We start from the raw sequence: 25,236 nt of genomic DNA on the forward strand, positions 1-25,236 counted from the left end.
CTACACTCACATTAAGTTACACATGTTAAAAACATTTTAACAAACCAGAGAGAAATGTTATGCACCATGCAAGCAAACACTACTAGACAACTTCCAGTCCTAATATGTAAAACAGGATCTCATTGTTTTTCACACCATTGTTAGAGAACATAATATTTTCCAGTAGACACAACCATTCATAGAGAAGCTGGTTGAGTAGGTTCAGTTCAATCTTTTCATGCCCTTCTAGCATGCAACACCCACACAAACACTTCACACATATTGCTTTGCAAACCTCCAACATGAGATTGCTGTGTTTGATAAACACATTGTCTCCCTTTATCTGACTTTTGATGCTACTCTAGAAGCAGAAAGGGAAGAGCAGTTTATGACAAATGTCCCCAAGGAATAAAACAATATCGAAAATAGTATAGAGAAATGTTAAGAAATTAAAATGTCTGCTGTAATAGAGAATGAACTGACATCTATTAACAGTTTCAGCAAAAGTACAAGAGGAACTTCCATATTTTCTTTTAGCCAAGCCTGTTTAGACTCACACAAAAACACAAAACAATGCCTTTACCTGCAACCTTTACTCACTTAAAAGCAAATAATCGATGATTTCATGGGAAAATGACTGCAAATAAATAAAAGATAGAGATGTTGTTCTGGATGTAACTGCATGGAAAATCAGTTTGAGATCATGTTGTATCACTTTATTAAAAGAGAACAAGATTACTGAAGATACTGCAATAGAGTACCTGTGTTATCAGTTCTGATTCATCCTCTGGCTCAGACTAAAAGCCAAAGTCAACATCAAGAAGAAAAAGCAAAGAAAGAATGATTATCTGACATTGTGCTAAAATTCCAAAACTCACAAATAACAATGTCTGAAAATCTCAAACATTTAGGTTTAGCTGCTAGTTAATTTAACTGTCAAACAACCAAACACAGAGACAGAGAGAGACTGACACACAGAGAAAGACAGAGAGAGAGAGACAAAGACAGACACACAAAGACAGAGAGACACAGACACACAAAGACAGAGAGACACAAAGACAAACACACCTCAGTTGTTGTCTCGTCGGATGGATCGCTGTCTGTCTGTCTCAGATACGATAACAGACAGGACAGTTTCCATTGGAAAGCAGCAGTGAGGGGAAAATCACATTAGATTGCTGAGTGTCAATATGAAACATGCAACAGGATACAGACGGAATGATGGAAACAGGACAGAAGAACAGAGTACTAATCTGAATACAGAATCACATATGGAGAAAGGATTCGGAGCCATTTACAGTCCACATTCAATAGATTTAACTTTCATGCGTTGGAAAATGTTGCTTGCAAGATGATTTATACCAACATTTCTGGTACAATGTCACATCCAACAGACCACCATACAGACATGAAATGTGGAAAAGAGCAAAAAACTGTCTGTGACATACTTTTACATTGTCTGCAGTGGAGTTAAATGAAACCTTTCATTGAAATTTTTTGATGTAAAACAAATTTTAAATACCTAGATTGTTTTTTGGTTGAAATAATATACATTAAGCATTTCAATTCAGGAAAGCCTGTAGATTTCAAAAGTATGTATAATTTCAGGTCACAGCACATTTAGAGTAAGGAAATATATTCCAGAGAGGTTTTCTGACTGCTACAAAAATGACCATTTGAAGTTCAAGATCCAGAATATGGTCAATAACTGACTTGTGTATCTAGGTACTGGAAAATAAGTGCACACAAGGCTTAATGGCCTGATTACAGAGAAATCAAAATTCAGCAATACAAAATAGGCAGCTTTTTTCTTCAGGCTCCAGGAACTAGAAGAAGTTTACTCAGTCTTGGTTTTCTTGAAGGTGTTTATGGTCATGGACTGCCTTTAGTGGACAACCCAGAGATTGTGTTATAGGTATATAAATCGATCAAACCTATTAAATTTAAAAGAATATAATCAGACCCTGGGCCTATATTCATCCGTTAATAATGAAGATGTAGCTTGATATTTCACTGTGGTCCAGCATGCATCTCAGGTTTTTCCCCCAGTCTCATGCATGCAGGTTCAGTACATGAAGATGATGGCAGGTGATCAGAATGAAGAGACATGATGCTGACCTGAATGGCCAAACACATAGACGTACACACACACACCTCGTCGTCTGAACTGTCCTGAAAGCTGTTGGTGAATGAGGTGGTGAGTGACGTGGTCTTGGGCTCCAGATAGCAGAGGCACAGTGCCAGTGGGAAAGAAAGCGTAAGTGCATAGGGTACAGAAAAAGAGGTAGACAGCAGAAAGAAGAAGATGAAAAGGAAGCAGGGCACGAGAGATGGTGATTTGATGGGCAGGAAGTGTTGGAAGCGCTCAGGCAGGAAGTTCATCTCAGACAGGTCAGGGAAACTCAGGTAGCCGTCTTCGTCCAGGAGAGACGACAGGTCTGGGAGGTGCAGTGAGAAGGAGAAAAGAGTTCCCCCCTTGGGCAGGTTCTGGTCTGAAATTTGCTTGCCCTTTGCTGGGCTTTCGGAGGCAGCGTGCTCAGAGCTGCTCCGTCTGCGTTTCCTCCTTCGCACTTTAGTGGAGGAGAGTGGTGAGGAAAGGAGGGTGTGTTTGGAGTCAGGAGGAGAGCACTGACGATATGGGAGTGAGGACAAAAATCGAGAAGTACAGGGTGGATGTGGCCAAAACACCCATGTAATAGTGCAAATGGTAGTGTATGAACAAGTGAACCAAACATGCATGAGCATGAGTGTAGGATGAAAGAAAGGATAAAAAGAGAACAAGCTAATTAGACAAAAGTGTCATGTTAAAGTGCACAATATAAATTCAACAGACATCAGAAATACCGTTTGAATATCTGATTCATAATACACCAGCAACACCTTAAATCTCGATCACAACATGTACTTTCACAGAGCTCGGCTACTTAAAAACCCTCAGTTCTTAAAGGGCAACTCAAGCAGTTTTAATATAAGATCATGTCAATCATTTCTGATATTAATGAACAGGAAAATCAAGAAAAGGCAAGCCTCTTAAAATTACAGTTTGTACAAAAAAATGTATTTACATGTCCACTGGTCATTGTGTTTAAAAGTTATGGTGTTTAAACATATACTATTTAACAAAACCATCCAAACAGATGAGAGAAGGAGGAGATTGTCTGAAAGTGTGGTTACCTTGGTAACAGGAGTGGGAGGTGCAGGCCCAGATGTCTCTGTAGCAGGAGTGCTTTCATCTTCTACTGCGTTTTCTTCCTCCGCCTTTTTCTCTGGCGTTACCGTGGTGATGAGGGTCCCTGTGGCAAAGGCTGGTTTAGAGTCTTCCATCATATTGTCATCGTTGGCCATGGCTGGTGCTGGAGAAAAGCGGTGTGAAAACAGTTAGACTGGCAAAAGGGAAGAAAGGTGAGAAAACGGTGATAATTATAAATTGAACCAATACTGATTCCAAACTGACATTCGCAAAAAGTTTGACCAAACATCTGTGTTCACCTGCTGGATAAATATACAGGTATCATGTTACCTATATCTAGACTGCGAGTGGTGGTGAGCCGTTTGCTGGAGGAGCGCTGAAACTGTGGTGCACACCGAGAGATCTGGGAGCTGGCACGGCGCGCCTGTGTTTGCGTCCTACCGCTGTAGCGGAACTTAGAGCCCAGAGACAGGAACTTCTTGGCAGGAGGTTCAGGAGTCACCAATCTGCAGAAGAGGCAGGGAGCTATAATGGTTTTACCCATAGACTAACTAATTACCATAACCAATTCCTTCAATATTACCATAACTAATATCCTTCATATGTGCTTGATCTTTTCTTTGTACTTTACTTACCTGAAAAACGTGTGATGTTCCACACACACTTTCCACAGCCTCTTTGCTGCTTTGTGATTAGGAAGTTTGAAACCAATGGTGCTCTCGAACTGCTCCAACTACCAAAAAAATAAAAAAGACGCATCTGTTGATTAGAGGAAATTACTGACCAGATATAGTTCCAATCAGACAAATATTTATCAAGTCAGAAATATCAGTCATTTCATAACAATATCACGTGCCAAGTGTTTCACCTCTCCAGGGCGTATCTTGATATAGAAGCTGTTTCGCTTGTAGGATATCTTGAGGATTTTGGGCCAGGCAAATCGGTTAATGCGTAGTCGGTCTCTGTAGATGAGAAGGCCGCTGCTGCACACCCCTAACATAATCTCCACTCCCTCCGAATCCTGAACAGAGAAAAACAAATGGAGGGTGACGAGGGCGTAGAAGGAAAAGGAATTAAATGACTAGAACAACTAGAGCAGAATGAAACAAATCTAGTGGGGAATGTACAGAGGAATGAGCATAAATCACTAAATGACCTACACCATCCAACACAGGAGGGAGAGAGCGAGAGAGAGCACAAAAGAGAAGCACAGAAAGTGACTGATGAGTTAACGCAGCACAAACTCAGCAACAGTGGGGGAGGATCCAGACTAATTAGCAGGCATTAAAAATGGAGAAAAATAAAAAAATAAAAAAATAAAAGGAACGTGGCAAATGTGATCAACATAAAATCATTAATCTTGATAACATACCACAACTGTACAAATAATTATGAGTGAGACATAAGAATCACAAGATGTTAAGGCATTTGCAGGCTACATGAATATAGTGCAGAGAGAAGAAAAAAAAAAAAGAGGGAAAATCCTGCACAGCACTGCAATGCAGCATGTTGTGAAGAAGTTCTCTCTATTCAGTATCATGCTCATGCAGAGAAAACACAGACACGAGATGATGCACACACATTTACTCACATGTACACGCTGAACCAAGACTCGTGCGCACAGAAGACGTTCATAATGCTAACCACGTCACATGAGAATGCTCAGGAATAATGTGATGAAATAACTAGACATTACACACACAGACATGTGTGAACATACGCACAAGACACAGCATCTTACCTCTTCCTTAGCTAGACCTAAGCACTCAGAGAGCTTCCCTACCAACTACGCCATCGATGAGCAGAGGAGAGAGAGAGAGAGAGAGAGAGAGAGAGAGAGGAGAGAGAGCGCGCTGAGGCAAGAGCAGCACTGAAAAGGGAGGTGCATTTACATTCAGGAGGGAACACTAGAGAGCGATAAAGCTAGAGGCATTGCACCCCCCCCCCCCTTGATTTATGAAGGATATTGTTATAAAGGATATCGAAGGATATTATTTATGTCCTCTTTGCCCACAGGATAGAACATTACATAGTGCATAACCATCAAAATAATTAAATAATATAATTATTAATAATATATAAAAGATTTTATGAATATGTCTAATATTTTCAGCTTGTGCATTATGAAGATGTAGTAGTGCAGTAATTCGCAAAAGTAACCAAGAAATATATTTCATTCCTCTTCGGCCTCTCCAAATGCTTTTAAACGGAGTTAGATTCCTGCAGGTCCTTATATCGTTCTTTCCCATGAGACCAGCGGTACTTGTGTCCGTATTAGTAAGCTTTCATACAGAACTAAAGCAGAGACCAGCGTGCTGCACTAAATCAGCAGCAGACCAGCGGAGGGCAAAAGCAGTGTCGGTGCCACGGCTTTAAAGGTGGGGTCTCCGTTGTTTGAGAAATGCTTCAGAAAACTGCGTTGGGCCGCCAAACAAAACTAACGTGTTGCCAATGAGCAGAAAGGGGCGGGTCTTGTCAATAAGGACGGAGAGAGTGTTCAGTGCGCATGTGTGACATTAGCAGAAAGCGGTTTTAACATTGACATGGAGGATAAAAACAAAGAAAGAAAGCGAAGAAAGGCTTATGATAAGGCAAGAAGTAGGACGTGTTAATATAGGATCAGCTTTCCAGCGCTGGAGAGAACTCCGTGTTCCGCGTGAAATGGAGATAAACCTTTCATGGTACAACACGCAGTACTACAAAAACACATTTATAATGAGTAATACTATGGTAATACAAATGTTTTTTTTTATTCATTTCAAATATCAACATTGGCTTTCAAACAACGGAGACCTCACCTTTAAGATACACAGCATCCACATAAAGAGCATATTAATTTCCAAAATCCCAAAACAAACAAAGCCAATATACAGCCATGTTATTTATTTTGACTGCCATTAGATGGTGCTACAATCCCAACAGCAGCCACAGACTGTATACTGCATTTGTCGTCACATTCAATATTTAATTTCACTTTAACATGACAGAATTCTGGAAGGACAAGTAACAAAGCCTAAAAAGGCTACGCTAAAGGAAACTTTGGGCAAAATAAATATGGTAATCAATAACAATGATTATGTTGTTGTTGGTGATAATTAAATAGAAAAGAAAATATTTCTCCACCTTACTGACGAGTCACTGCTATCTGATATTTTTGGTACATATTGTTTATGAAAATCTCAGAACAGAATCTCAGAATCTCTCTCTAGATAACCCTGTGATCCCTGAATGCTAATTTGAAATGTTTTTAATGAAGTCAAGTTGTATTTTATGTTACCTTGATGAATGGTTTATAACTGTTAGCTGACTTTGGGAGTTCAAAATAGGATGGGTTCAAATAAATATATATATAAAAAAATAAAATAAAAAGAAAAGGAAAAAAGTATTCTAGACTTCTCCAACACTGGTCAAAAAAACCCAAAACACTCCCCTAAACAGCCTTAAGGTTTTCTCTCGCTTCTTACCTTTGCATGATGCAGATCTACTCCATACATGGAAAGCTTCTTGGCATTCTCCAGAAACAGCATCTCTGCCTCAGCTGGACTCATTCCTCTGTAAAGAAAGACAAAAAGAGCAAGCGTGAGACTAAAATGCGGAATAATATCCTTATTCAGAAAATAAAAGAAACAAAAACCATGAGATGAATACAGTAAATGTTCCTAAAATTAGGGGCAAGGAGTTGCCTTTGTCAGGAATCTGAGAGGTTAAGAAGATAAATCAGTAAAACAACTCATTAAACTGTTGTAACAGCTAACAACGAATCTACTCAACACACACTACTCACTTGTGTGAGAATTTTATAGACTCAGAACAAAGCTGTAATGTGTAGATGGAGAGGAGAATACAATAAAAGCTTCAGTGTGACTTATGCATTTATGCACTGATGAATGAAGAAAAAAAAAAGGGCTTATTTTTCCAGTTAATGAGAAACAAAGCTTACATGCTGCTATGAAAAGATCTCCAGTTTAAACAATCAAAAGAACTGGAATGGATCTCACGCACTTCGTGTTACTGCTGTAAGTCTGAAATATACTCTGCTTATATAATGAAAAGCATCTAAAAAGGGGATAGATGTATTTAAGCATATTGGAATCCACACACAATACACAGCTGGTTCTTGTATACACTATAGTCATTGTCTCAGTTTAAACAGATTTACTGTCTACAGGTCAAGTCAAGATGACGATACTACGGAGAGTTCTGCTTACTTGTAGTGGCGATGCAGGTCCATGACCTTCTCCTCCAGCTCTTTGGTCTGGTTGGGAGCGAAGCGGAGATCGCTGATGTAATCGCTAGCCAGCTCATCAGGGTCGTAGTCTCCCAGCTCAGACTGGGCAATGTATGAACCCAGGAGAGAATGAGTGACAAAGGAGCACGGCAAACGGCCCGACACGACATCGTCTCTTAGCTGAAGACATAGGTAGTACCTGACCGAGAGAAAGAATTTTCACGATGCCTTGATGTAATCATGTCAATATCTGGGTTTCCGACACGTGACATACGAAATGGCAGCAGAATAGTGATGCCAAACAAAGAGAATAATAAAAGCAGGGTTGCAAGACAAGAATATGACCAATGTTTTCAGAATGTCATTTATCTGGATATACTAGAGCACTGTTAAATGCTTCATGCAGAAGTAAAGCTAAATAAATAAATAAGTACTTGGGAAAGAGGAACTTGCAGTTTCTTGGTAACATAGTTTCTTAGAACTTCAAGAGGATTTATATAGCTGTTTGAATACAAGTAAAAACAGGAAGCAACTTGTTTCAAAGTTATTACACAACACTAAATGTCACTATATTGGGGTGGGTTGCAGTTATTGGAAAATAATCAACACGCCAATAGTGGTGTGGCCTTGCCTGTTTTTTTTGTTTGTTGTGTGTTTGGCATAAACATCTATAACAGCATGACTTGACATGTTTGATTCCTTAATATCATTTTCTCATACCGGCTTTAGTTAAAAATCTGTGTTAAAGTGCTAAAGGGAACCAAGCAGAGAATGTGATTAAGCATGTTTGTGGAAATCTTGAGGCGCTTCATGTGAATTTATGTTTCCATCCCAAAGAAACAAGCTGTAGTGGAAGCAAACACTGAATTCTGTTGACTGTTACCGGCTGATATCTTCAGACAGCTGAGATGGATCGGGGGGATAAAACTTCACATTAAACCCAAAGTTCCAGGGACCAGCTAATGAACACAGACACACAAAGGGTGTTCAGAAAAAGACATGGCGTCAAAAAAATAAATAAATAAAATGTATATTTTATATATATTATATATAAAAAATAAAGGAAACATACTTCTAATTTGTTTCTTAAGTTCTTTCAAAGGATCCATCCAGTTCTGGAAAGAAACCACATAAATGAAGTACAATTTAATTAGAATGTCATAAATAAGGGTGATGCTAAGGGTTTGAAAGCATATGGTACCTTCTGATGTTCTGCGTCACGGTACGTGAGCCCAAAGTAGTCCTTCTCCATAAGGTTGAGGTGGTCACATACTTTATCAAACAGGACCTGGCCCTTGGCTTTCTTCTGTTGATGAAAATGCAGAATAGAAAACGTTGTTGCTAAACAATGTTAGTGTGGCAAGATTTATTTAGAAAGTCAGATTGTTATATATGGCACAATAAGGTAAAGCCATGATTAGGGTGGTTTGGTAGTTTACTGGCTGAACAAACACTTTGAGGTTTCAAAGACGGAGACAAACAGCTTGATGCACTATAAACACGTCTAGTTCGATCCGCAGTAATGTCTTGCAAATAGTTTCTGCAAGCCAGTTACTTACTCCGACAGCCTCATCTAATGGCATTACCGTGTCGTGTTAAAACAATCCGTTCTGCTGCAAAGCTGATTGCAAATTAAAATTAAACAGAGTTGTCGAGCACTGGAAGCATTCATCACCCACAACAGAGCAAAAACTCTACTAGATTCTACTTCTTTAAATTAGTCCTAGAATGAAAGTAATAAGCAGTGCTATGATGATTTACACATGCTTTAGATTATGCAGCATGTAATTTTGCAAGCTGTAATTTTGGATAGCAGTGGGTGAAAGGCATCGGGAAAGGAAAACCCCAACGCTTGGCAGCTCTGGCAGCTTACTGCCTGTATGTACTCACTGCGCCAAACTTCTAACATTACACACAATCCTCAATGTCTCTCGTACATCAAATCTTAACATGAATACCCACCCCTCCTTAAAGAATCTGAACACTTGCAAAGTATGGAAGAGCTGTAATAATTCACACAGATATAAAAATAAATACACTGTCTAGAATTGTACAAGCAAAATGCTCTGATCCTTTCATCATTACAGGTAGGCCATCAGATAATCTCTCAACTGCAAGCCAAAACACAGCAACTCAAATAACAAATCACTTCCTAAAAAATCTGACTCTCGGAGCCCTACAAAATATGCATTAATCTCAAGCCTGTGGCATTCTTTAGTGTCAGGCTCCAGTAATCCAGACTGAAACTAAAGGAAATTAGGAAATTCTAAAGGAAACACATTAGAAGCCCTACTGCATCAGAATCCTTTTAAAGAACAGAAAGCCAAACATCTTGTGGAGGTTAGTGGATTTTCCTGCTTAAATACACTCGATTCAAGAAACTTTACCGTATCATCAGTTACATACATTACTGTAGTAAATGAGGATAAAACAAGTGCATAAATATAAAGTAAAACCAAATCGTCACCTTCTGACCAATCAGCATTCAAGAGTCGATTTGTTTAATATTATCACAATCATTTCTGGTTCTCGTTACTAGTCAGAGGTCCACTGTAGCCACACCCACTGCTCCACCCACCTCCACAGTGCAGGTGTAGTCCGTGCCATCCAACAGCGTGACCCTGCACTCCATGGTGTTTAACTGGTGCGGTCCAGGAAAGTTTCTGTGATATTCAGACCGCTTCACTACACTGCTGAAAAGACAGAATAGTTGATAGTTGTAAAGACAAGTAAAAATGATTTAAGAATAGACCTCCGAACGAGTATCCAAAAATTAGGTTCCTTTATGCTAACACCTTCATCGATGATTCCATTAGCAAATACGGCACAAAAGGGATGTATAATAAACATTGGTGTATACTTTCAGTGGCTGGAGTAATAAAATCCCTCCTGGTAAATCCACTAAAATGTTACATTCAATTACATAATGAGAAATTTAGGAAAACTGTGCTTATAAAGTCATTTCAAAAGTACACCAATGTTTTTTTCCCCCGAGGCATTACATCCATCGAACTGTAAATCTTTGCTGAAGTAAATTAGTTTTAGTCAAAAACACGCGTCGCTTTAAAGGCATGCCACCAGTGTGAGTCAGTGTGAGTCAAAATGACATTTTGCAAATTCATTTTTACAGCTCAATGGCTCCAGAACTACAGAAAGATGCAAAAGCAGTGAAAAGATACAGACAACCTGAATTCAATTCTAATAACAGAACATAACATGCTGAATTAATTCGGCTCTATTACAGAGGCTGGTTTACTTAAAAGCAAAGGCAATAGGGATGGACAGCTTAGAGGAACGTAACGAACCATAATGAACAACTTGGTTGTACAGGAAAGAACAGACATGGGGATGAGAGTTGGTATGTGGGAAATCATATTTGTAGAGTAATGAGCTGTACTATTATGTCATACAGTGAATGTGAAGCGTCTAGGGAAAATGGCTTTCCATTAACTGTAATGAATGTTTTTCTGTACTTTATGGAAACAAATGATACTTTTCTAAAAGCTTGACAGTTAAACTCACAGATTTATTACCGTCTTAAGTACTATTCTAGAGCTGTAGTCTATCTTCCCTTAACAGGCTTTTATATTCTCATGCCAGCGGGCGCATCACCACTAATCCCATTTAACCTCAATCTTTTCAGCTACAGAATAGGTGAAAGGCTGGATCTCTTGAAATATTTGCCAAGTCCTTAAGGAACGAGGATTTGGTGATGGATATTGTGTGAAATGTCTCCTTAAATCCCCACAAACCTCAGAAACTGCTGCTGGCAAAAAGACTGGCTTTCTGGTTGCATTACATCACTTCCCCGTGCAAGCCATCTGTAACTACTCACACAATGCCATCTGAGAATAAAGTCTAGATCTTTAGCTATATTTACGTTTACAGCAGTGGGGATAAATTACAGTTTTGGAAATAAATATCAGAATCTCTCCTTCTCTGTGGTGTTTTCTTTCCCTTTGTCTGGAGAAATCTTTCATTTACATTTACTCATTCGGATGGTACTTGAATCCAGATGAGGCTCTAACAGAGGTATCTTCAGATCAATAGTACATAACTCTAACTGTGGAGCTCCTTATAACTGGATTCTGAGTGCCTAGTTGGTATCGGGTATTGTACATGTGTGCGTGTGGTCAAAATTGCGTCTTCACCTATCGCTCCTGGAATACTTGATGGACGATGAGCTTGGGACAGCTGGAGCTGCTGGTTATGATTGCGACTCTGCCTGCCTGCTGTATCCCAGTCTGCATCAGCAGTCATTGCAATTCACACTGTAATTAACACAGACAGGATGTCAGTTTTCCAGTCTTTGAAAAGCACTCAAAATCAACCAATAACTTCCATCCATCAACATTACTTCATTGTGTATACACATAAGAAAGAGCCAAATTTCTGAAACATCACAGTCACAATACACAAACGAATCTCTCTCTACAGCGCACTAATAAATAATGCATGTGTTTTATGCATGTCTTACTCGGAGTAGAATACAAGGCACAATGCCGATCTTCCTGTTACACGGGAACACATCCATGTCTAGTGTATCAATGACGCAGGCCAACAAAGCATTTTCACGCTTCAAATCTCAAGGAAAATGAAAACCGCACTCTGAACGCTGGCAAACGTCTGTAAAAGCTGCGATAGAGTTAAAGTGAAACTATTCATACTGGAACAGGCATCTCGTTAACCAAACACTAACAAACATCCTTTAACAGTGAGGAACACTAGCAGCAGTTACGCACACAGTGGAGACTCTAAAAGCAAAGAGAAAATGCAGAGTGAATAATTCTCTTTTCCCTCCCTCCCTTCATCTGTCCATCCATCCATCTCCCTCTCACACATACACAGCTCTATTTATTTTAGCCGAGTTTAAACACAAGTCTAGGGGTTCAGGGCAGCTCATTGGCACATATGTAGTCAGGGCAGGATCTCTGAGCTTAAGGATTCCAAGATTGCGGTGGGAATGTCAACACTAGGCCAAGCTACACAAAATGGTCACTACTGGGTTAAAGAGCATTTCAGAAAAAGTGTAAAAGAAATCTACTATAGGTCCCAAAACATATGGGAGAACAATGCAACAGCAAATGTAAGTACAAAAACTGACAACATGTACAATTCTAATAAACAAAAATTGTACTTGATGGCAAATTTCTGTGGAATTAGAGAAACAGAACACTTCAGAGGATGTGTGTCTCCTGAAAAATACTGTAACTCTACTTTGCATTTGTTTCATTACAGCACACCGCTCGACCGGGGAGGGTCAAAACCATCACATGCTTCGTCTAAGACCTGTAAAGCCACGCAACTTTGTAATGCTTTCTGAGCTGTTTGAAAAGATGGAGTGTCCCAACACATTTGTAGGAGAGAACTAACTGTCCCCCTACATATGCAGGATCTCACAGTGACCCATGATTGGCTACGGTCACTTTGATTGACAGGGGAAAGACAGGGGGAGAAAAAAAAGCTCTTCCCCCTCCATTTGGTTTCAGTGTATTACATAAGTAATTAAATCATTCAAGTGGACATAACCTAAGTAGGTCAGAATGAATCACAGGGCAGAAAAATAGGGTATGGAGAGAGAGAGAGAGAGAATGAGTGTATGCTGGAAAGGACACAAAGGTCACTCTGATTAATGTGTATGGACATGAAGATATAAAACTACTCAACTGTACTAGATATAATTTCAACCGCTCTCTGTTTTTATGAATCAAACTCAAACCCGATCTTTTCTCCCCCCCCCACCCATCCTTCCTGGCTTTGTTGAATATTTTCTGCAGCATCCTTTAATAATTACAAAGCTCTCACGCTAGTTACCAGAAAAACACCATGTTGTTATAGCAACTCACGGTTTTGCACTTAATCCAAATCTATCCATGAGGATAAGATCATTAAAAAAAATTAAATAAATAAACAACAAATAGTAAATAAAATTCAAAGAGGAAAGATGTCCTAAAGCCAGCTCTAAACATAGACAAACAATGCTTGAAATCATTTCATCCATTAGCTCATCAAAGAGTGACTATCACTCCTGGCAGAACGCTGCTGGCTGCTGAATCGGCGCTAATTGGCATCGTGTCCCTGGGGCCAAATCGACACTGGAACAGTTACTGTGGCAATTTTATGCCAGTTTGCCATAGAAGCCATGCTGCTAAAATAAGCCTGGTGTGGATCGTAATGTAGAGAGCGGGATGGAAGGAAGTAAGGAGGCCAGAAAGCATTTGTACTCTTGCATTTTCCAAGTACATCTGGAAATGTGTGTGTGTTCCTCCAAAATTAGTAAGGTGTCAAGTGAATTACAGGGCTTCTGTGGCTCACAAAGATCCATTTCAGCTCCACCAATCCTAAAACAAATCAGACTTACAAAATAAATTAAACTAAAGAAATACATAAATTAATATCTTTCCAACATGAAACATGATCGCTAAGAGATTAAGAATTTGTATTGAAGGGGAAAAAAAAAATTTCAGTTTCATTACTCAGTTCTGATTGAAATCACCATTTCTTGAGAATTATCCAGTGTTTTGTGTCTCAGATGTTGTAAATGACAAAAGTCAATCTTTGTACAAACGCATAAAGCATGGAACAGAAGAGAGACAAAGCTGCCGGTTTATCCCCCAGCTTCTCATTCACCATGAACACTCACTCTTCTGAATAGCAGCCATGTACGCGAGGTCAAAAGGTCATGCGGCTGTTGCAGAGAAATGCTATCCGGCCACACAAAAATGGCAATTATTTATGTTGCTCAGTGGCAGGCACAGAAAGCCATGTTACACAATGTGAGAGTTGTTAGTTACATGTCTGTGTGTACGCGTAACTCATAACCTGATATACAGGACTATTCTACTGATATAAATCACTAATTCATGCTTAAGTTTTACAAATAGAAAGATTATAATAACATGATGACAAACGTTTTCTGAAGACATTAACACCAGTCACAAAACAATCTATCCTATAAACCAGATGCTTAAATCTCCTTTTAAAACGGATTAAACTCTGTATAATCGTTCAGATTAACCATCAGGGAATCACTGTGCCCGTTCTGCCAACTGAATACACAGGACCTCTGACACCGAGCTGGATAAAGTGATTCATCACAAGCCACAACTGAGTGATCCACAACCACAAACGAACGAGCGAGCTGTGCAAAGACTCATCGAATTAAATCAATATTTATGATTGCGATGCACCAATTAAAAACCACTTCATTGGGAGGAGAATTGCTGATATTCCGTGTTCCTGTGGAAGTGGGTCTGTCTCCCTCACCATCTTCCTGAAAACTGTTGATTTTAGGATGTTTTGTTTTATTTAAAAAGGTGTCCTACCAATGAATCGTTTTTCATGACCTCTTTTATCCCCCCATCGCTAGGAATGTTGACTGACAACGCAGATCTCGCACATGAACACAAGACGCAACACGTCTTTGCTTCAACCGCTGCGTAAACAGACAGCGTGTATGTACACAATTAGAGACATACTGATCCAATACCCGACATACTAGGTTTGGAATCATGAAGGGTGTCCAATTAACTATGCAAATGAAGACAGGACACAAATCTCTTTGAGCTTCGGTGTAAATCTTTATGCTGCATGATTTACAGGTTTTATTCCAGGCATGATTTTACTGTTGTGAACCAAAAAAAGTAAAATCTCAAGTCAAGCTCAGCATAAGATGTGATATGCTTTTTGTGCCACTACTGTTCAAGACAGTTGATCACAAAATGTCTGTTTATTTATTAAAATCTGTCACTGCTGCGACGAGGCTCGTTAGAGGATTACAAGAAACTCAAGTCATCTAGGAATACGGTAACAGCGATGACAAATCATAAACTAAACATTTTATACAGAAAGGGGAAAAAATCCTTATTAATTCAATTCTTTAAAGAATGTTTCTGTTTATCTGATGAGGTAAGGAGAATCATTTTCTTTCATCACAGGTCTACAGTTAAAAGATATTCGGTGTATAACTTTTCAATAAAATTAATGTTTTTCATGTCATCTTACACAGAGTGACATAATAATAATAAATAATAATAATAATAATAATAATAATAATAATAATCTCACAAGACTGATGACATGGCACAGTGTAAGGGTGTAAAACCTAAACTTTAATACTTATGTACCGGTACTGAGGGTTGGGATGTTCTCTTTTGTGCAGTCGTGTCTATTTTGGTGACCTCATAGGAGAGTAAAAGAAAAAGTGAAAACTGAAAACAACAAATATGCAAATGTGAAGTGCGCATGCGCGCTTCAGCCCGTTCATAATAACGGTAATATACGTTTAATGTAGTATTCAATAAAGTCACCTAAAGTGCAAACGGTGACCTGCTGTTGGATTCTCACGAACTGTAGGCAACTTGGCACACGACCAGTACAACATACACGTGTTGTTTTACCCAATAAAATGGCATTAAAGCACAAAACGCTATTACATACCGTTATATAATGTAACGGTATCAGAGCTAAAAATCAGCAACTTCTTTATTCACAAAGGCTGTCTAACAAATCACAGAATTCGTTTCAAGTTTCAGATATCGATACTGAAATATTTCTAAAGGCGATTTTTAACTAAAGATTAAATAAAATGCCGCACGCGCACAAACAGAAAACAAACAGTTAGCTTAGCTTTACGTTTGGATCAAAAACAAGCCGCTACACGCTACTACAGACACGTAACACTTCACACACACCCCCAGAGAGCACACCTTCAATACACGGCGGTTTAGTTACGGTAAATGTTGACATTACCGAGAATTCGGTGTCCGGTCACGGAGCCACAGCCAGCGGTTCGGTTTACATTGAGTGAGACCGCCTTATCAAACGCGCACGAGCTCCAGATGGTGCGCCTGATGTAGCGTAGTGACGCAAATACTCCAGCCAATCACAGCGCGCTGTACAACGTCAGAAGCGCCGCACGAAAAGAACGCGGAAGCGCGAAAACTCAGCGTTCACGCGTGCGTCAGCAGGATTAAACTACCGTGTTGATCCATAAGGTTCCTCTAAACACCACGATCAAAACCTGGTAACATTAGATGCCTACTAGTACTTGCACCCACTTAAAGGTTGTCAATAAATTATTATATATATATTTTTTTTTCCCAACAACTGGTGACAGGCATTTTTTTTGAGCCACACAATTTTACTGCTGTTCCTCTACTTCAAATTGTTTATTAATCTATTGCCCTTAAGAGTATAGTGTCCATAAACTCAGTCAGGTTCATGTTCAGTTTATCTACATGCCTGCCTTCATCTGTCAGTACCATGGTGAAGGACAGACGGAGTGTGTGGCATTTAATAACTGCTCTGGGAAAAGTTTACACTCCCACTAATCTAAATCCAGGTTTGGACGTCTTTTAATGATTAGTGCATTTTAAAACCAAACTTAAAAAAGACAGACACACACACAGACACACACACACACACCCCACACACAGAGACCCCCCCACACACAGAGACCCCCCCACACACAGAGACCCCCCCACACACAGAGACCCCCCACACACAGAGACCCCCCCACACACAGAGAGCCCCCCACACACACAGAGAGCCCCACACACACAGAGAGCCCCACACACACAGAGACCCCCACACACAGACAGACACACACACACAGACAGACACACACACACAGACAGACACACAGAGACAGACACACACACAGACAGAGACACACACACAGACAGAGACACACACACAGACAGACACAGACACCCAGACACACAGAGACACCCAGACACACAGAGACACCCAGACACACAGAGACACCCAGACACACAGAGACACCCAGACACACAGAGACACCCACACACACAGAGACACCCACACACACAGAGACACCCACACACACAGAGACACCCACACACACAGAGACACCCACACACACAGAGACACCCACACACACAGAGACACCCACACACACAGAGACAGACAGACAGACACACAGAGACAGACAGACAGACAGACAGACACACAGAGACAGACAGACAGACAGACACACAGAGACAGACAGACAGACACACAGAGACACACAGAGACAGACACACACACACACAGACACAGACCCACACACACAGACACAGACCCACACACACAGACACAGACCCACACACACAGACACAGACCCACACACACAGACACAGACCCACACACACAGACACAGACCCACACACACAGACACAGACCCACACACACAGACACAGACCCACACCCACAGACACAGACCCACACCCACAGACACAGACCCACACCCACAGACACAGACCCACACCCACAGACACAGACCCACACCCACACACAGACCCACACCCACACACACAGAGACACCCACACACACAGAGACACCCACACACACAGAGACAGACAGACAGACACACAGAGACAGACAGACAGACACACAGAGACAGACAGACAGACAGACACACAGAGACAGACAGACAGACAGACACACAGAGACAGACAGACAGACACACAGAGACACACAGAGACAGACACACACACACACAGAGACAGACACACACACACACAGACACAGACCCACACACACACAGACACAGACCCACACACACAGACACAGACCCACACACACAGACACAGACCCACACACACAGACACAGACCCACACACACAGACACAGACCCACACACACAGACACAGACCCACACACACAGACACAGACCCACACACACAGACACAGACCCACACACACAGACACAGACCCACACACACAGACACAGACCCACACACACACACAGACCCACACACACACACAGACCCACACACACACACAGACCCACACACACACACACAGACCCACACACACACAGACCCACACACACACAGACCCACACACACACAGACAGACAGACAGACCCACACAGACAGACAGACAGACCCACACACACAGACAGACCCACACACACAGACAGACACAGACAGACCCACACACACAGACAGACCCAGACAGACCCACACACACAGACAGACCCAGACAGACCCACACACACAGACAGACCCAGACAGACCCACACACACAGACAGACCCAGACAGACCCACACACACAGACAGACACAGACAGACCCACACACACAGACAGACAGATAGACCCACACACAGACAGACCCACACACAGACAGACCCACACACAGACAGACCCACACACAGACAGACAGACAGACCCACACACACACCCACACACACACCCACACACACACCCACACACACACACCCACAGACAGACCCACACACACACACCCACAGACAGACACCCACAGACAGACAGACCCACACACACAGACAGACAGACCCACACACACAGACAGACAGACCCACACACAGACCCACACACAGACCCACACACAGACCCACACACAGACCCACACACAGACAGACACAGACACACACAGACAGACCCACACACACAGACAGACACAGACAGACCCAGACAGACACAGACAGACCCAGACAGACACAGACAGACCCACACAGACACAGACAGACCCACACAGACACAGACAGACCCACACACAGACAGACAGACCCACACACAGACAGACAGACCCACACACAGACAGACAGACCCACACACACCCACAGACAGACCCACACACACCCACAGACAGACCCACACACACACACCCACAGACAGACACCCACACACAGACAGACCCACAGACAGACCCACACACACACACACACACAGACAGACACCCACACACAGACAGACCCACACAGACCCACACACAGACCCACACACACACACAGACCCACACAGACCGACACAGACAGACCCACACACACAGACAGACACAGACAGACCCAGACAGACACAGACAGACCCAGACAGACCCAGACAGACCCACACACAGACAGACAGACCCACACACAGACAGACAGACCCACACACAGACAGACAGACCCACACACAGACAGACAGACCCACACACAGACAGACCCACACACACACAGACAGACCCACACACACACAGACAGACCCACACACACACAGACAGACCCACACACACACAGACAGACCCACACACACACAGACAGACCCACACACACACAGACAGACCCACACACACACAGACAGACCCACACACACACAGACAGACACAAAAGTGAAACCCACTTTACTTACTCACCCTCAAGTGTTAATGCAGCAGTTTCTGAACACAAAGCTTAGCTATTTTAAAAACAGGTTAAAGTTGTAACAGACAACAATTAGACGTTTGGCCAAAGGGGTCATTAGGCAAGGTTGTAGGATCTGTTTTTATTCTACTGTGCCTTGTCAAAACAGATTTGGAAGACATGTCTTGACAATCCACGTGTACAGTAATAACAGTATACTGTGCGAGTGACAAACAGCATGATGCCTACCCTCCTTCCTACACTGCTGCTATGATCAGGGATAGAAAGAAGGACCACAAGTCTCTTTTACATGCATATGGCTTTTTTTGTACTAAATCTCTCTCAATAATGAGCTTTTTTCATACCTCATTTCTGCAGTGATTCCCATTTCAACAATACAGAAAAAGAGCATGAGGAAAAAGATATTAATTAACAGCTTGTAAAAAATAAATACTGCAGTCTATATTATCATCTGTATCTGGTCATAGAACTTTTCCTTAATTCATAATATAATGCTCTTCAGCTCATATTCTACTTCTGCGGTGTTGAAACTGTCAACTCGACATGATCCACTGAGTATAAACTCATGCTTTGGATCAGTAGGAACTCAGCAACAGCCTCATATTCAAGGCACCTTAAGCCACTGAATCATCATCTCAGAATGCAAAGAAAAGAGGGAAAAAAAAAAAAGAAAAAAAAAAAAACTTGTTCATCAGCATTATGAATAAGAGCAGACATCAGCTAATCTTTGTTCTCCACTCTATTTTAGGTTTCCATCTGTTTGGAAATGGCTTGCTTTATTCTATACAAGCCTGTAGGGGGCATCGCAGGAACACGTCATCCTGATCAGACTTTCACCTCGCCACGATTACGTGCACGTGTCATATCTGCGGTCATAAACTCGTCACAGATATGAGCAGAGTCTGCATGTACACATGATCTCAAGGTGGACTGATTCAAACAGAATTCAATGTGGTCCATTAAGTCTAGCAAAACGTTAAGGATCATGGCACAGATGTTTCCGAAACAGCTCCAAGACTTCTGGTGAAAGCAAATTAAAAAGGCCTAAAGGTCGTTCTTTCGTAGCGGCACATGTTAACCGTATGTGCTTAATAAGATATGCTGAGCCAGCGTGTGCTGAGAGCTTGTTCAGGCCAGTCAGTGTTTCTCAACACAGGGTCAGCACTTTCATTACATCATAAGACATACAGCACGTCTCAGGAAGCACATCAGCACTTTCTGTAGATCATGAGACACACTAACGCTTTCTTCATTTATAAAAGGAAAACGTTAAGAGGCACTGTCTCATCAGGACATTAAACACGTGTCCTTCTGCTTCATAAGTTGGTTTCTGCCAACCAAATGTAAACTTTGAGAAGAAAAACCTCTTCATCGATACACAAAATAACATTTTACATTTCCACCATTGAGCATTTGAAGGCTTCGGCATTGAGAAGCCGGTGCTGAATCTATAACGAACTCAGATAATGAGCTAATTTATGAGTTGCTCAGGAGCTCCTGGTTACACAACTCCAAATTGACTGTATATGACTATAATTAAAAGTTCTTTCTACAGTCACACTCTCTGGTGTCACCCAAATGAAGATGGATGCCTGGTTCCTCTCAAGGTTTCTTCCTCATACCGTCTAAAGGATTTTTTTTTTCCTTGCCACGGTCGCCTCAGGCTCTCTCATTAAAGATAAATACAAATACATTTACATAAAAATCTTATGTTCTGTGAAGCTGCTTTGACACAATGTCCATCGTTAACTAAACTGAATTCGATTAAACACGGCAGTGACGTCAGTACGATACAACGTCGAGAGGTTTGAGCAATCGCAATGCAGTAAAACACATTGTTAGGCAAAATCTGCTGTATGCATAATTATCATTTTAAAGGACTAATCTGAAAATCAAACTAACATAGTACACAGTTTTAAAATCACATTTCTGAGTTGAAATTCTTACTTGCTTATAAAACAAATTAATATGATCCAATTCCTTTAAAATGCTATACGATTTTTATCCTAAAATCTTAAGAGCACATATTTACAACAACATGTAACTTTATTTTGGCTTTAAGGACAAATCCAAGTTCAGCCTTATATCTAATTGAGAGGCTTTGATCTGATGCTATAAACCCTAAATTCTGAAATATACAGCTGTCATTTTTATTCCCCCATTTTAAGTGTCTGAACAAAGCTCTTATGAATGATGGTGTTATTTTACACTAATGCCTGCTTCAATTTTTTTCTTTTAGCTATTTAGGGTGCAGAGAAAGAAAGAAGTTTAGCTTGTGACATTATTCATATCAGTAAAACACGGGCAATACCGTTACATAAACTGTCAAATTTCAACTTAATTAAACGATCATAATGGTGCTACGAAATTAAGTTTCCACCAAACGTGCTGGAGAATTAAAAAAAACAAAGACAGAACCATAGGGTCGTTCAAGCTCAGAACGATAAAATTTTACACTCTGACTACCGGTAACATACTTACAAGCAGCAACAGCCATCAATCAACGCAATCTCACACAGGTGAAGGAGAAGATGTGAGGGAAATTCTATACCTCCACACACTAGTACAAAACTGTAGCTTTAGGGTACACACACACACACACACACACACCTGGGAACAAAGGTCTGTTACTACCATCTAACAAAGCTGTAAACACACTCAAATACACTCCCAAGGTTAAGAACGTTGGAACAATTCTACTCCAGTGTACATTAGAATCATTAAACTAAGGTTAATGAGTTGTCAAAGACTGAAAGCGATATCATGCTGACAAGGTAGCGAAGAAAATACTGAAAGTCTATTGTATTTGACGAACAATGCATCAGTACTAAATGCATGTGGGTTCCATATTAAACTAACTCATTGTGTTTATTTTCCATAAAAGATCTTGATAACTGCTATTTTATTCTTGATTAAAGCATGGTAGTAAGAGTAGCAAGGCTGGTAGTGACCGGCCATGCTTTAAGCACCAAAAGTCAATAAATTCCTGCTTCCTTGAACCAATGCAAGAAGTTTACAATGCCTAGTAGGTGTCAGAGATAATTTCCTAAAGTACAAGATAAAATTCTGGAAAGGACTTTGGGAATTGTTGCAGAAATTCTTATCTGTTCCTTATCTGTGTATGATCAATAATCAACGGCCGGAGCAACCGCAGATTGTTTAAAAACAGATTCTAATTCTAATCTAAAAAAAAAAAAAAAAAAAAAAAAGTTTCCTGCCAAGACTAACACCTTTCTGGGAAAATCACACAAACGCCTACTGCGAAGACTTTAAGACACCTCTCTGCTATTAATACCCACTGATGATAGGGTGATATCTCCCCCCGAGTGCTACATCTATTTATGGGCAAAATCAGAGTACAGCTCATCCTCATCCTTGAACGTCAGCTGGATCAATCAGAGCTGGAAGTCATAAATGCAGACTGAGCACCCAAACCGAAGTCTAGAGGATGATGAAAATCGCCACGGCGGAGCAACTGAACAGACAGAACAGGTTTTTTCTGCACCTTGTGACCTCTGAATCATCTTAAGAACAAGAGAACATGGCGAAACAAGGACTGTGGACTACCTTCAACCTTTGAGCAACATCTTATCATTTGCAGACCTGATAAAGCATGATGCTTTGTTCCTGTGACCTTTCACCCTTAGAAAAACAGTCTAGAAGACACACTTACTATCCAACACCTTCCATGTGATGTAAGGACACAGCCTTAGTCATTGTATTTGAATTTTAATTAACATAAAGATCTTACGAAGTGTACATTGCAATTACACACAAGAATTTAGAGGAGGCTTGATGGGACTAGAAATGTATTTAATTTCTTATGCTATGGTGTTTATGTCTAGTCCAATTAGGGACAAATGTAAAATTTGAAGACAACTTTGGCTACCCTGCTCCAGTCATCATCAAATACACTTGCGGTCCACTTTAATAGGAACAATAGGAATGTAAACCAACTAAGTCACACGGCTGTCTAATCAGCCAATCATGTGGTACAAGCGTTCAGTTAAATGTTCTTAAATTTGCCACGTTTAATTCGATATGTAAACAAAGATATATACAAAATAATAAATCATTTAGGCAAAACTTTTATACAAATTGTTAAATTGTGTAACAGATTATTGGCACATTCGTAGTCAGTAAGAAAAATAAATAAATAAACGCCTGCTTAAAACAAGAGCACATTCTCTCTGCAGGTCTTCTGCTTTTCAGTTGGAGTACTCTTCTAAGCACTCCTAAGTTATGTTAGGTTAGGTTAAGTCAACTTTATTATCCCCGAGGGGCAATTTGTTTCACAGCCAGCAGCAGAATCAATCAACAACACAACAACAAACAGTACAAGGAGGGGGGGGAAAGAAGAAGAAGAAAAAAAAAAAATTAAGTATTTAAAAACCCAATAGCAACTGGTACAAAAGAATTTTTAAATCTATTTGTCCTGCAGAACGGTAAAGAATATCTCCGTGAAGAAGGTAACAACATAAAAATCCTGTACAGTTATCCTGTAGTGAGGCATTTCCACTGAAGACAGAGAAGAAGAAGAAAAAAAAAGTATAACTTATTAATAAAAGATAGTAATACAGCAAAGACAGACAGGAAGTGAAAGCCAGAAACAAAGGGGAATCATTTCCTCTTTCCAGACCACAGCCACCACTTCTGACACATCAGCTGGTGATCACCTGACTCCAAAGACTAAACTAACTATAAAAACATTCCCAGATGGACAGCGTGAAATGTTTTAATAGTAAACATGGTCAAATGTTTCATGGTTAAATATAGAGAGAGATGGCCAAAAAGGGGAACTGTGCGCGTGCTGAGATGTTTCCTGTTCCATAATAAGCATTCAAAGTAAGTCTGTTTCCACAAAACAAAAGATCTACACACAAACCCCATGAAAGCATGTTTGATGTCTCTTACAAAAAGTGAACTTACCAGAACAGAGGTGATGAGAAGGTCCACACCACAGATTACAACAAATTCAGTACATACAAAGAGAAACAGAAAGAGATTAAAATCCTAATCCCAAATCATCCCAGAATTTACCGTGCACGAGCTCAGCACACTAAATTCAATGCAATTTCCTTTTATCCTTACTAGATTCAAACGATATTAAAAGCTAACTAACCTAATCGCAATGTCAATCCCAGATATTAAAAAAAAAAACTAAATTAGTCTTATAATAAACGCCCATAATAAACTTTTCAGCGAGCACGCGCATTCACACCCATCAATTAAAAAGTGCGCGTGAACAAGTTACAAACAGAAACAAAACATTATCCTGGCTGAACGCAGCTGTTTAAAGCAGTTAAAGACTTCACTCACGTTATGAGCGACGATAAACAGAAGTTAAAGCTTCTGGGACTTCCGACAGGACGCACTTTCGAGAAGTAATTGGGGGGAAAAAAGCGCTCACCTGAAGAGAATCTGCTTTGATCCACTCGGACGTGCTGAAGGAGTCTTCCTGAGATCAGGAAACCACGCCCCATTCACGCTATTGGCTGGATTTGCTGTATGTCAGCATATAAGGAATAAATCCCGCCCACTTCCACCTACTGTAAACCTGATACTAAAGAGTTCATGTTAATGTTTCTGAAATAAATATAACTTTTTTTTTTTTTTAACCAAGTCACAACAGCCAAAGTGGACAAAGGTGGACATTTCAAACCTTTCCAGACACAGGCGGTATATGTA

General features: G+C 40.6%; 1 protein-coding gene across 17 annotated transcripts in view; it reads right to left on the bottom strand.

The window, feature by feature from the left end:
• The window catches only part of epb41l3b (erythrocyte membrane protein band 4.1-like 3b), a 33,895-nt gene extending 8,874 nt beyond the window's left edge, over positions 1–25,021 (bottom strand). For 2 of the 17 annotated variants that reach the window (XM_060870141.1, XM_060870132.1), the window contains exons 1-12: positions 16,149–16,279; positions 11,549–11,668; positions 9,976–10,090; positions 8,599–8,703; positions 8,470–8,512; positions 8,281–8,356; positions 7,378–7,596; positions 6,634–6,721; positions 4,026–4,190; positions 3,805–3,902; positions 3,500–3,675; positions 3,154–3,332 (exon numbers count right to left, since the gene is read on the bottom strand). In XM_060870141.1, coding sequence (XP_060726124.1) covers positions 3,154–3,332; positions 3,500–3,675; positions 3,805–3,902; positions 4,026–4,190; positions 6,634–6,721; positions 7,378–7,596; positions 8,281–8,356; positions 8,470–8,512; positions 8,599–8,703; positions 9,976–10,029 — 1,203 coding nt within the window. In that variant the 5' untranslated portion in view covers positions 10,030–10,090; positions 11,549–11,668; positions 16,149–16,279. Of the gene's footprint in view, positions 1–683; positions 777–900; positions 1,084–1,822; positions 2,608–3,153; positions 3,333–3,499; positions 3,676–3,804; positions 3,903–4,025; positions 4,191–6,633; positions 6,722–7,377; positions 7,597–8,280; positions 8,357–8,469; positions 8,513–8,598; positions 8,704–9,975; positions 10,091–11,548; positions 11,669–16,148; positions 16,281–22,029; positions 22,152–24,477; positions 24,617–24,867 lie in introns of those variants that run through there. The other 15 variants (XM_060870122.1, XM_060870051.1, XM_060870034.1 and 12 more) reach the window with 15 other exon arrangements.
• Between the last annotated feature and the right edge of the window lie 215 nt (positions 25,022–25,236).

This window comes from Tachysurus vachellii, chromosome 1 (assembly GCF_030014155.1).
Source record: "Tachysurus vachellii isolate PV-2020 chromosome 1, HZAU_Pvac_v1, whole genome shotgun sequence".
In the NCBI taxonomy this organism is placed as follows: domain Eukaryota; kingdom Metazoa; phylum Chordata; class Actinopteri; order Siluriformes; family Bagridae; genus Tachysurus; species Tachysurus vachellii.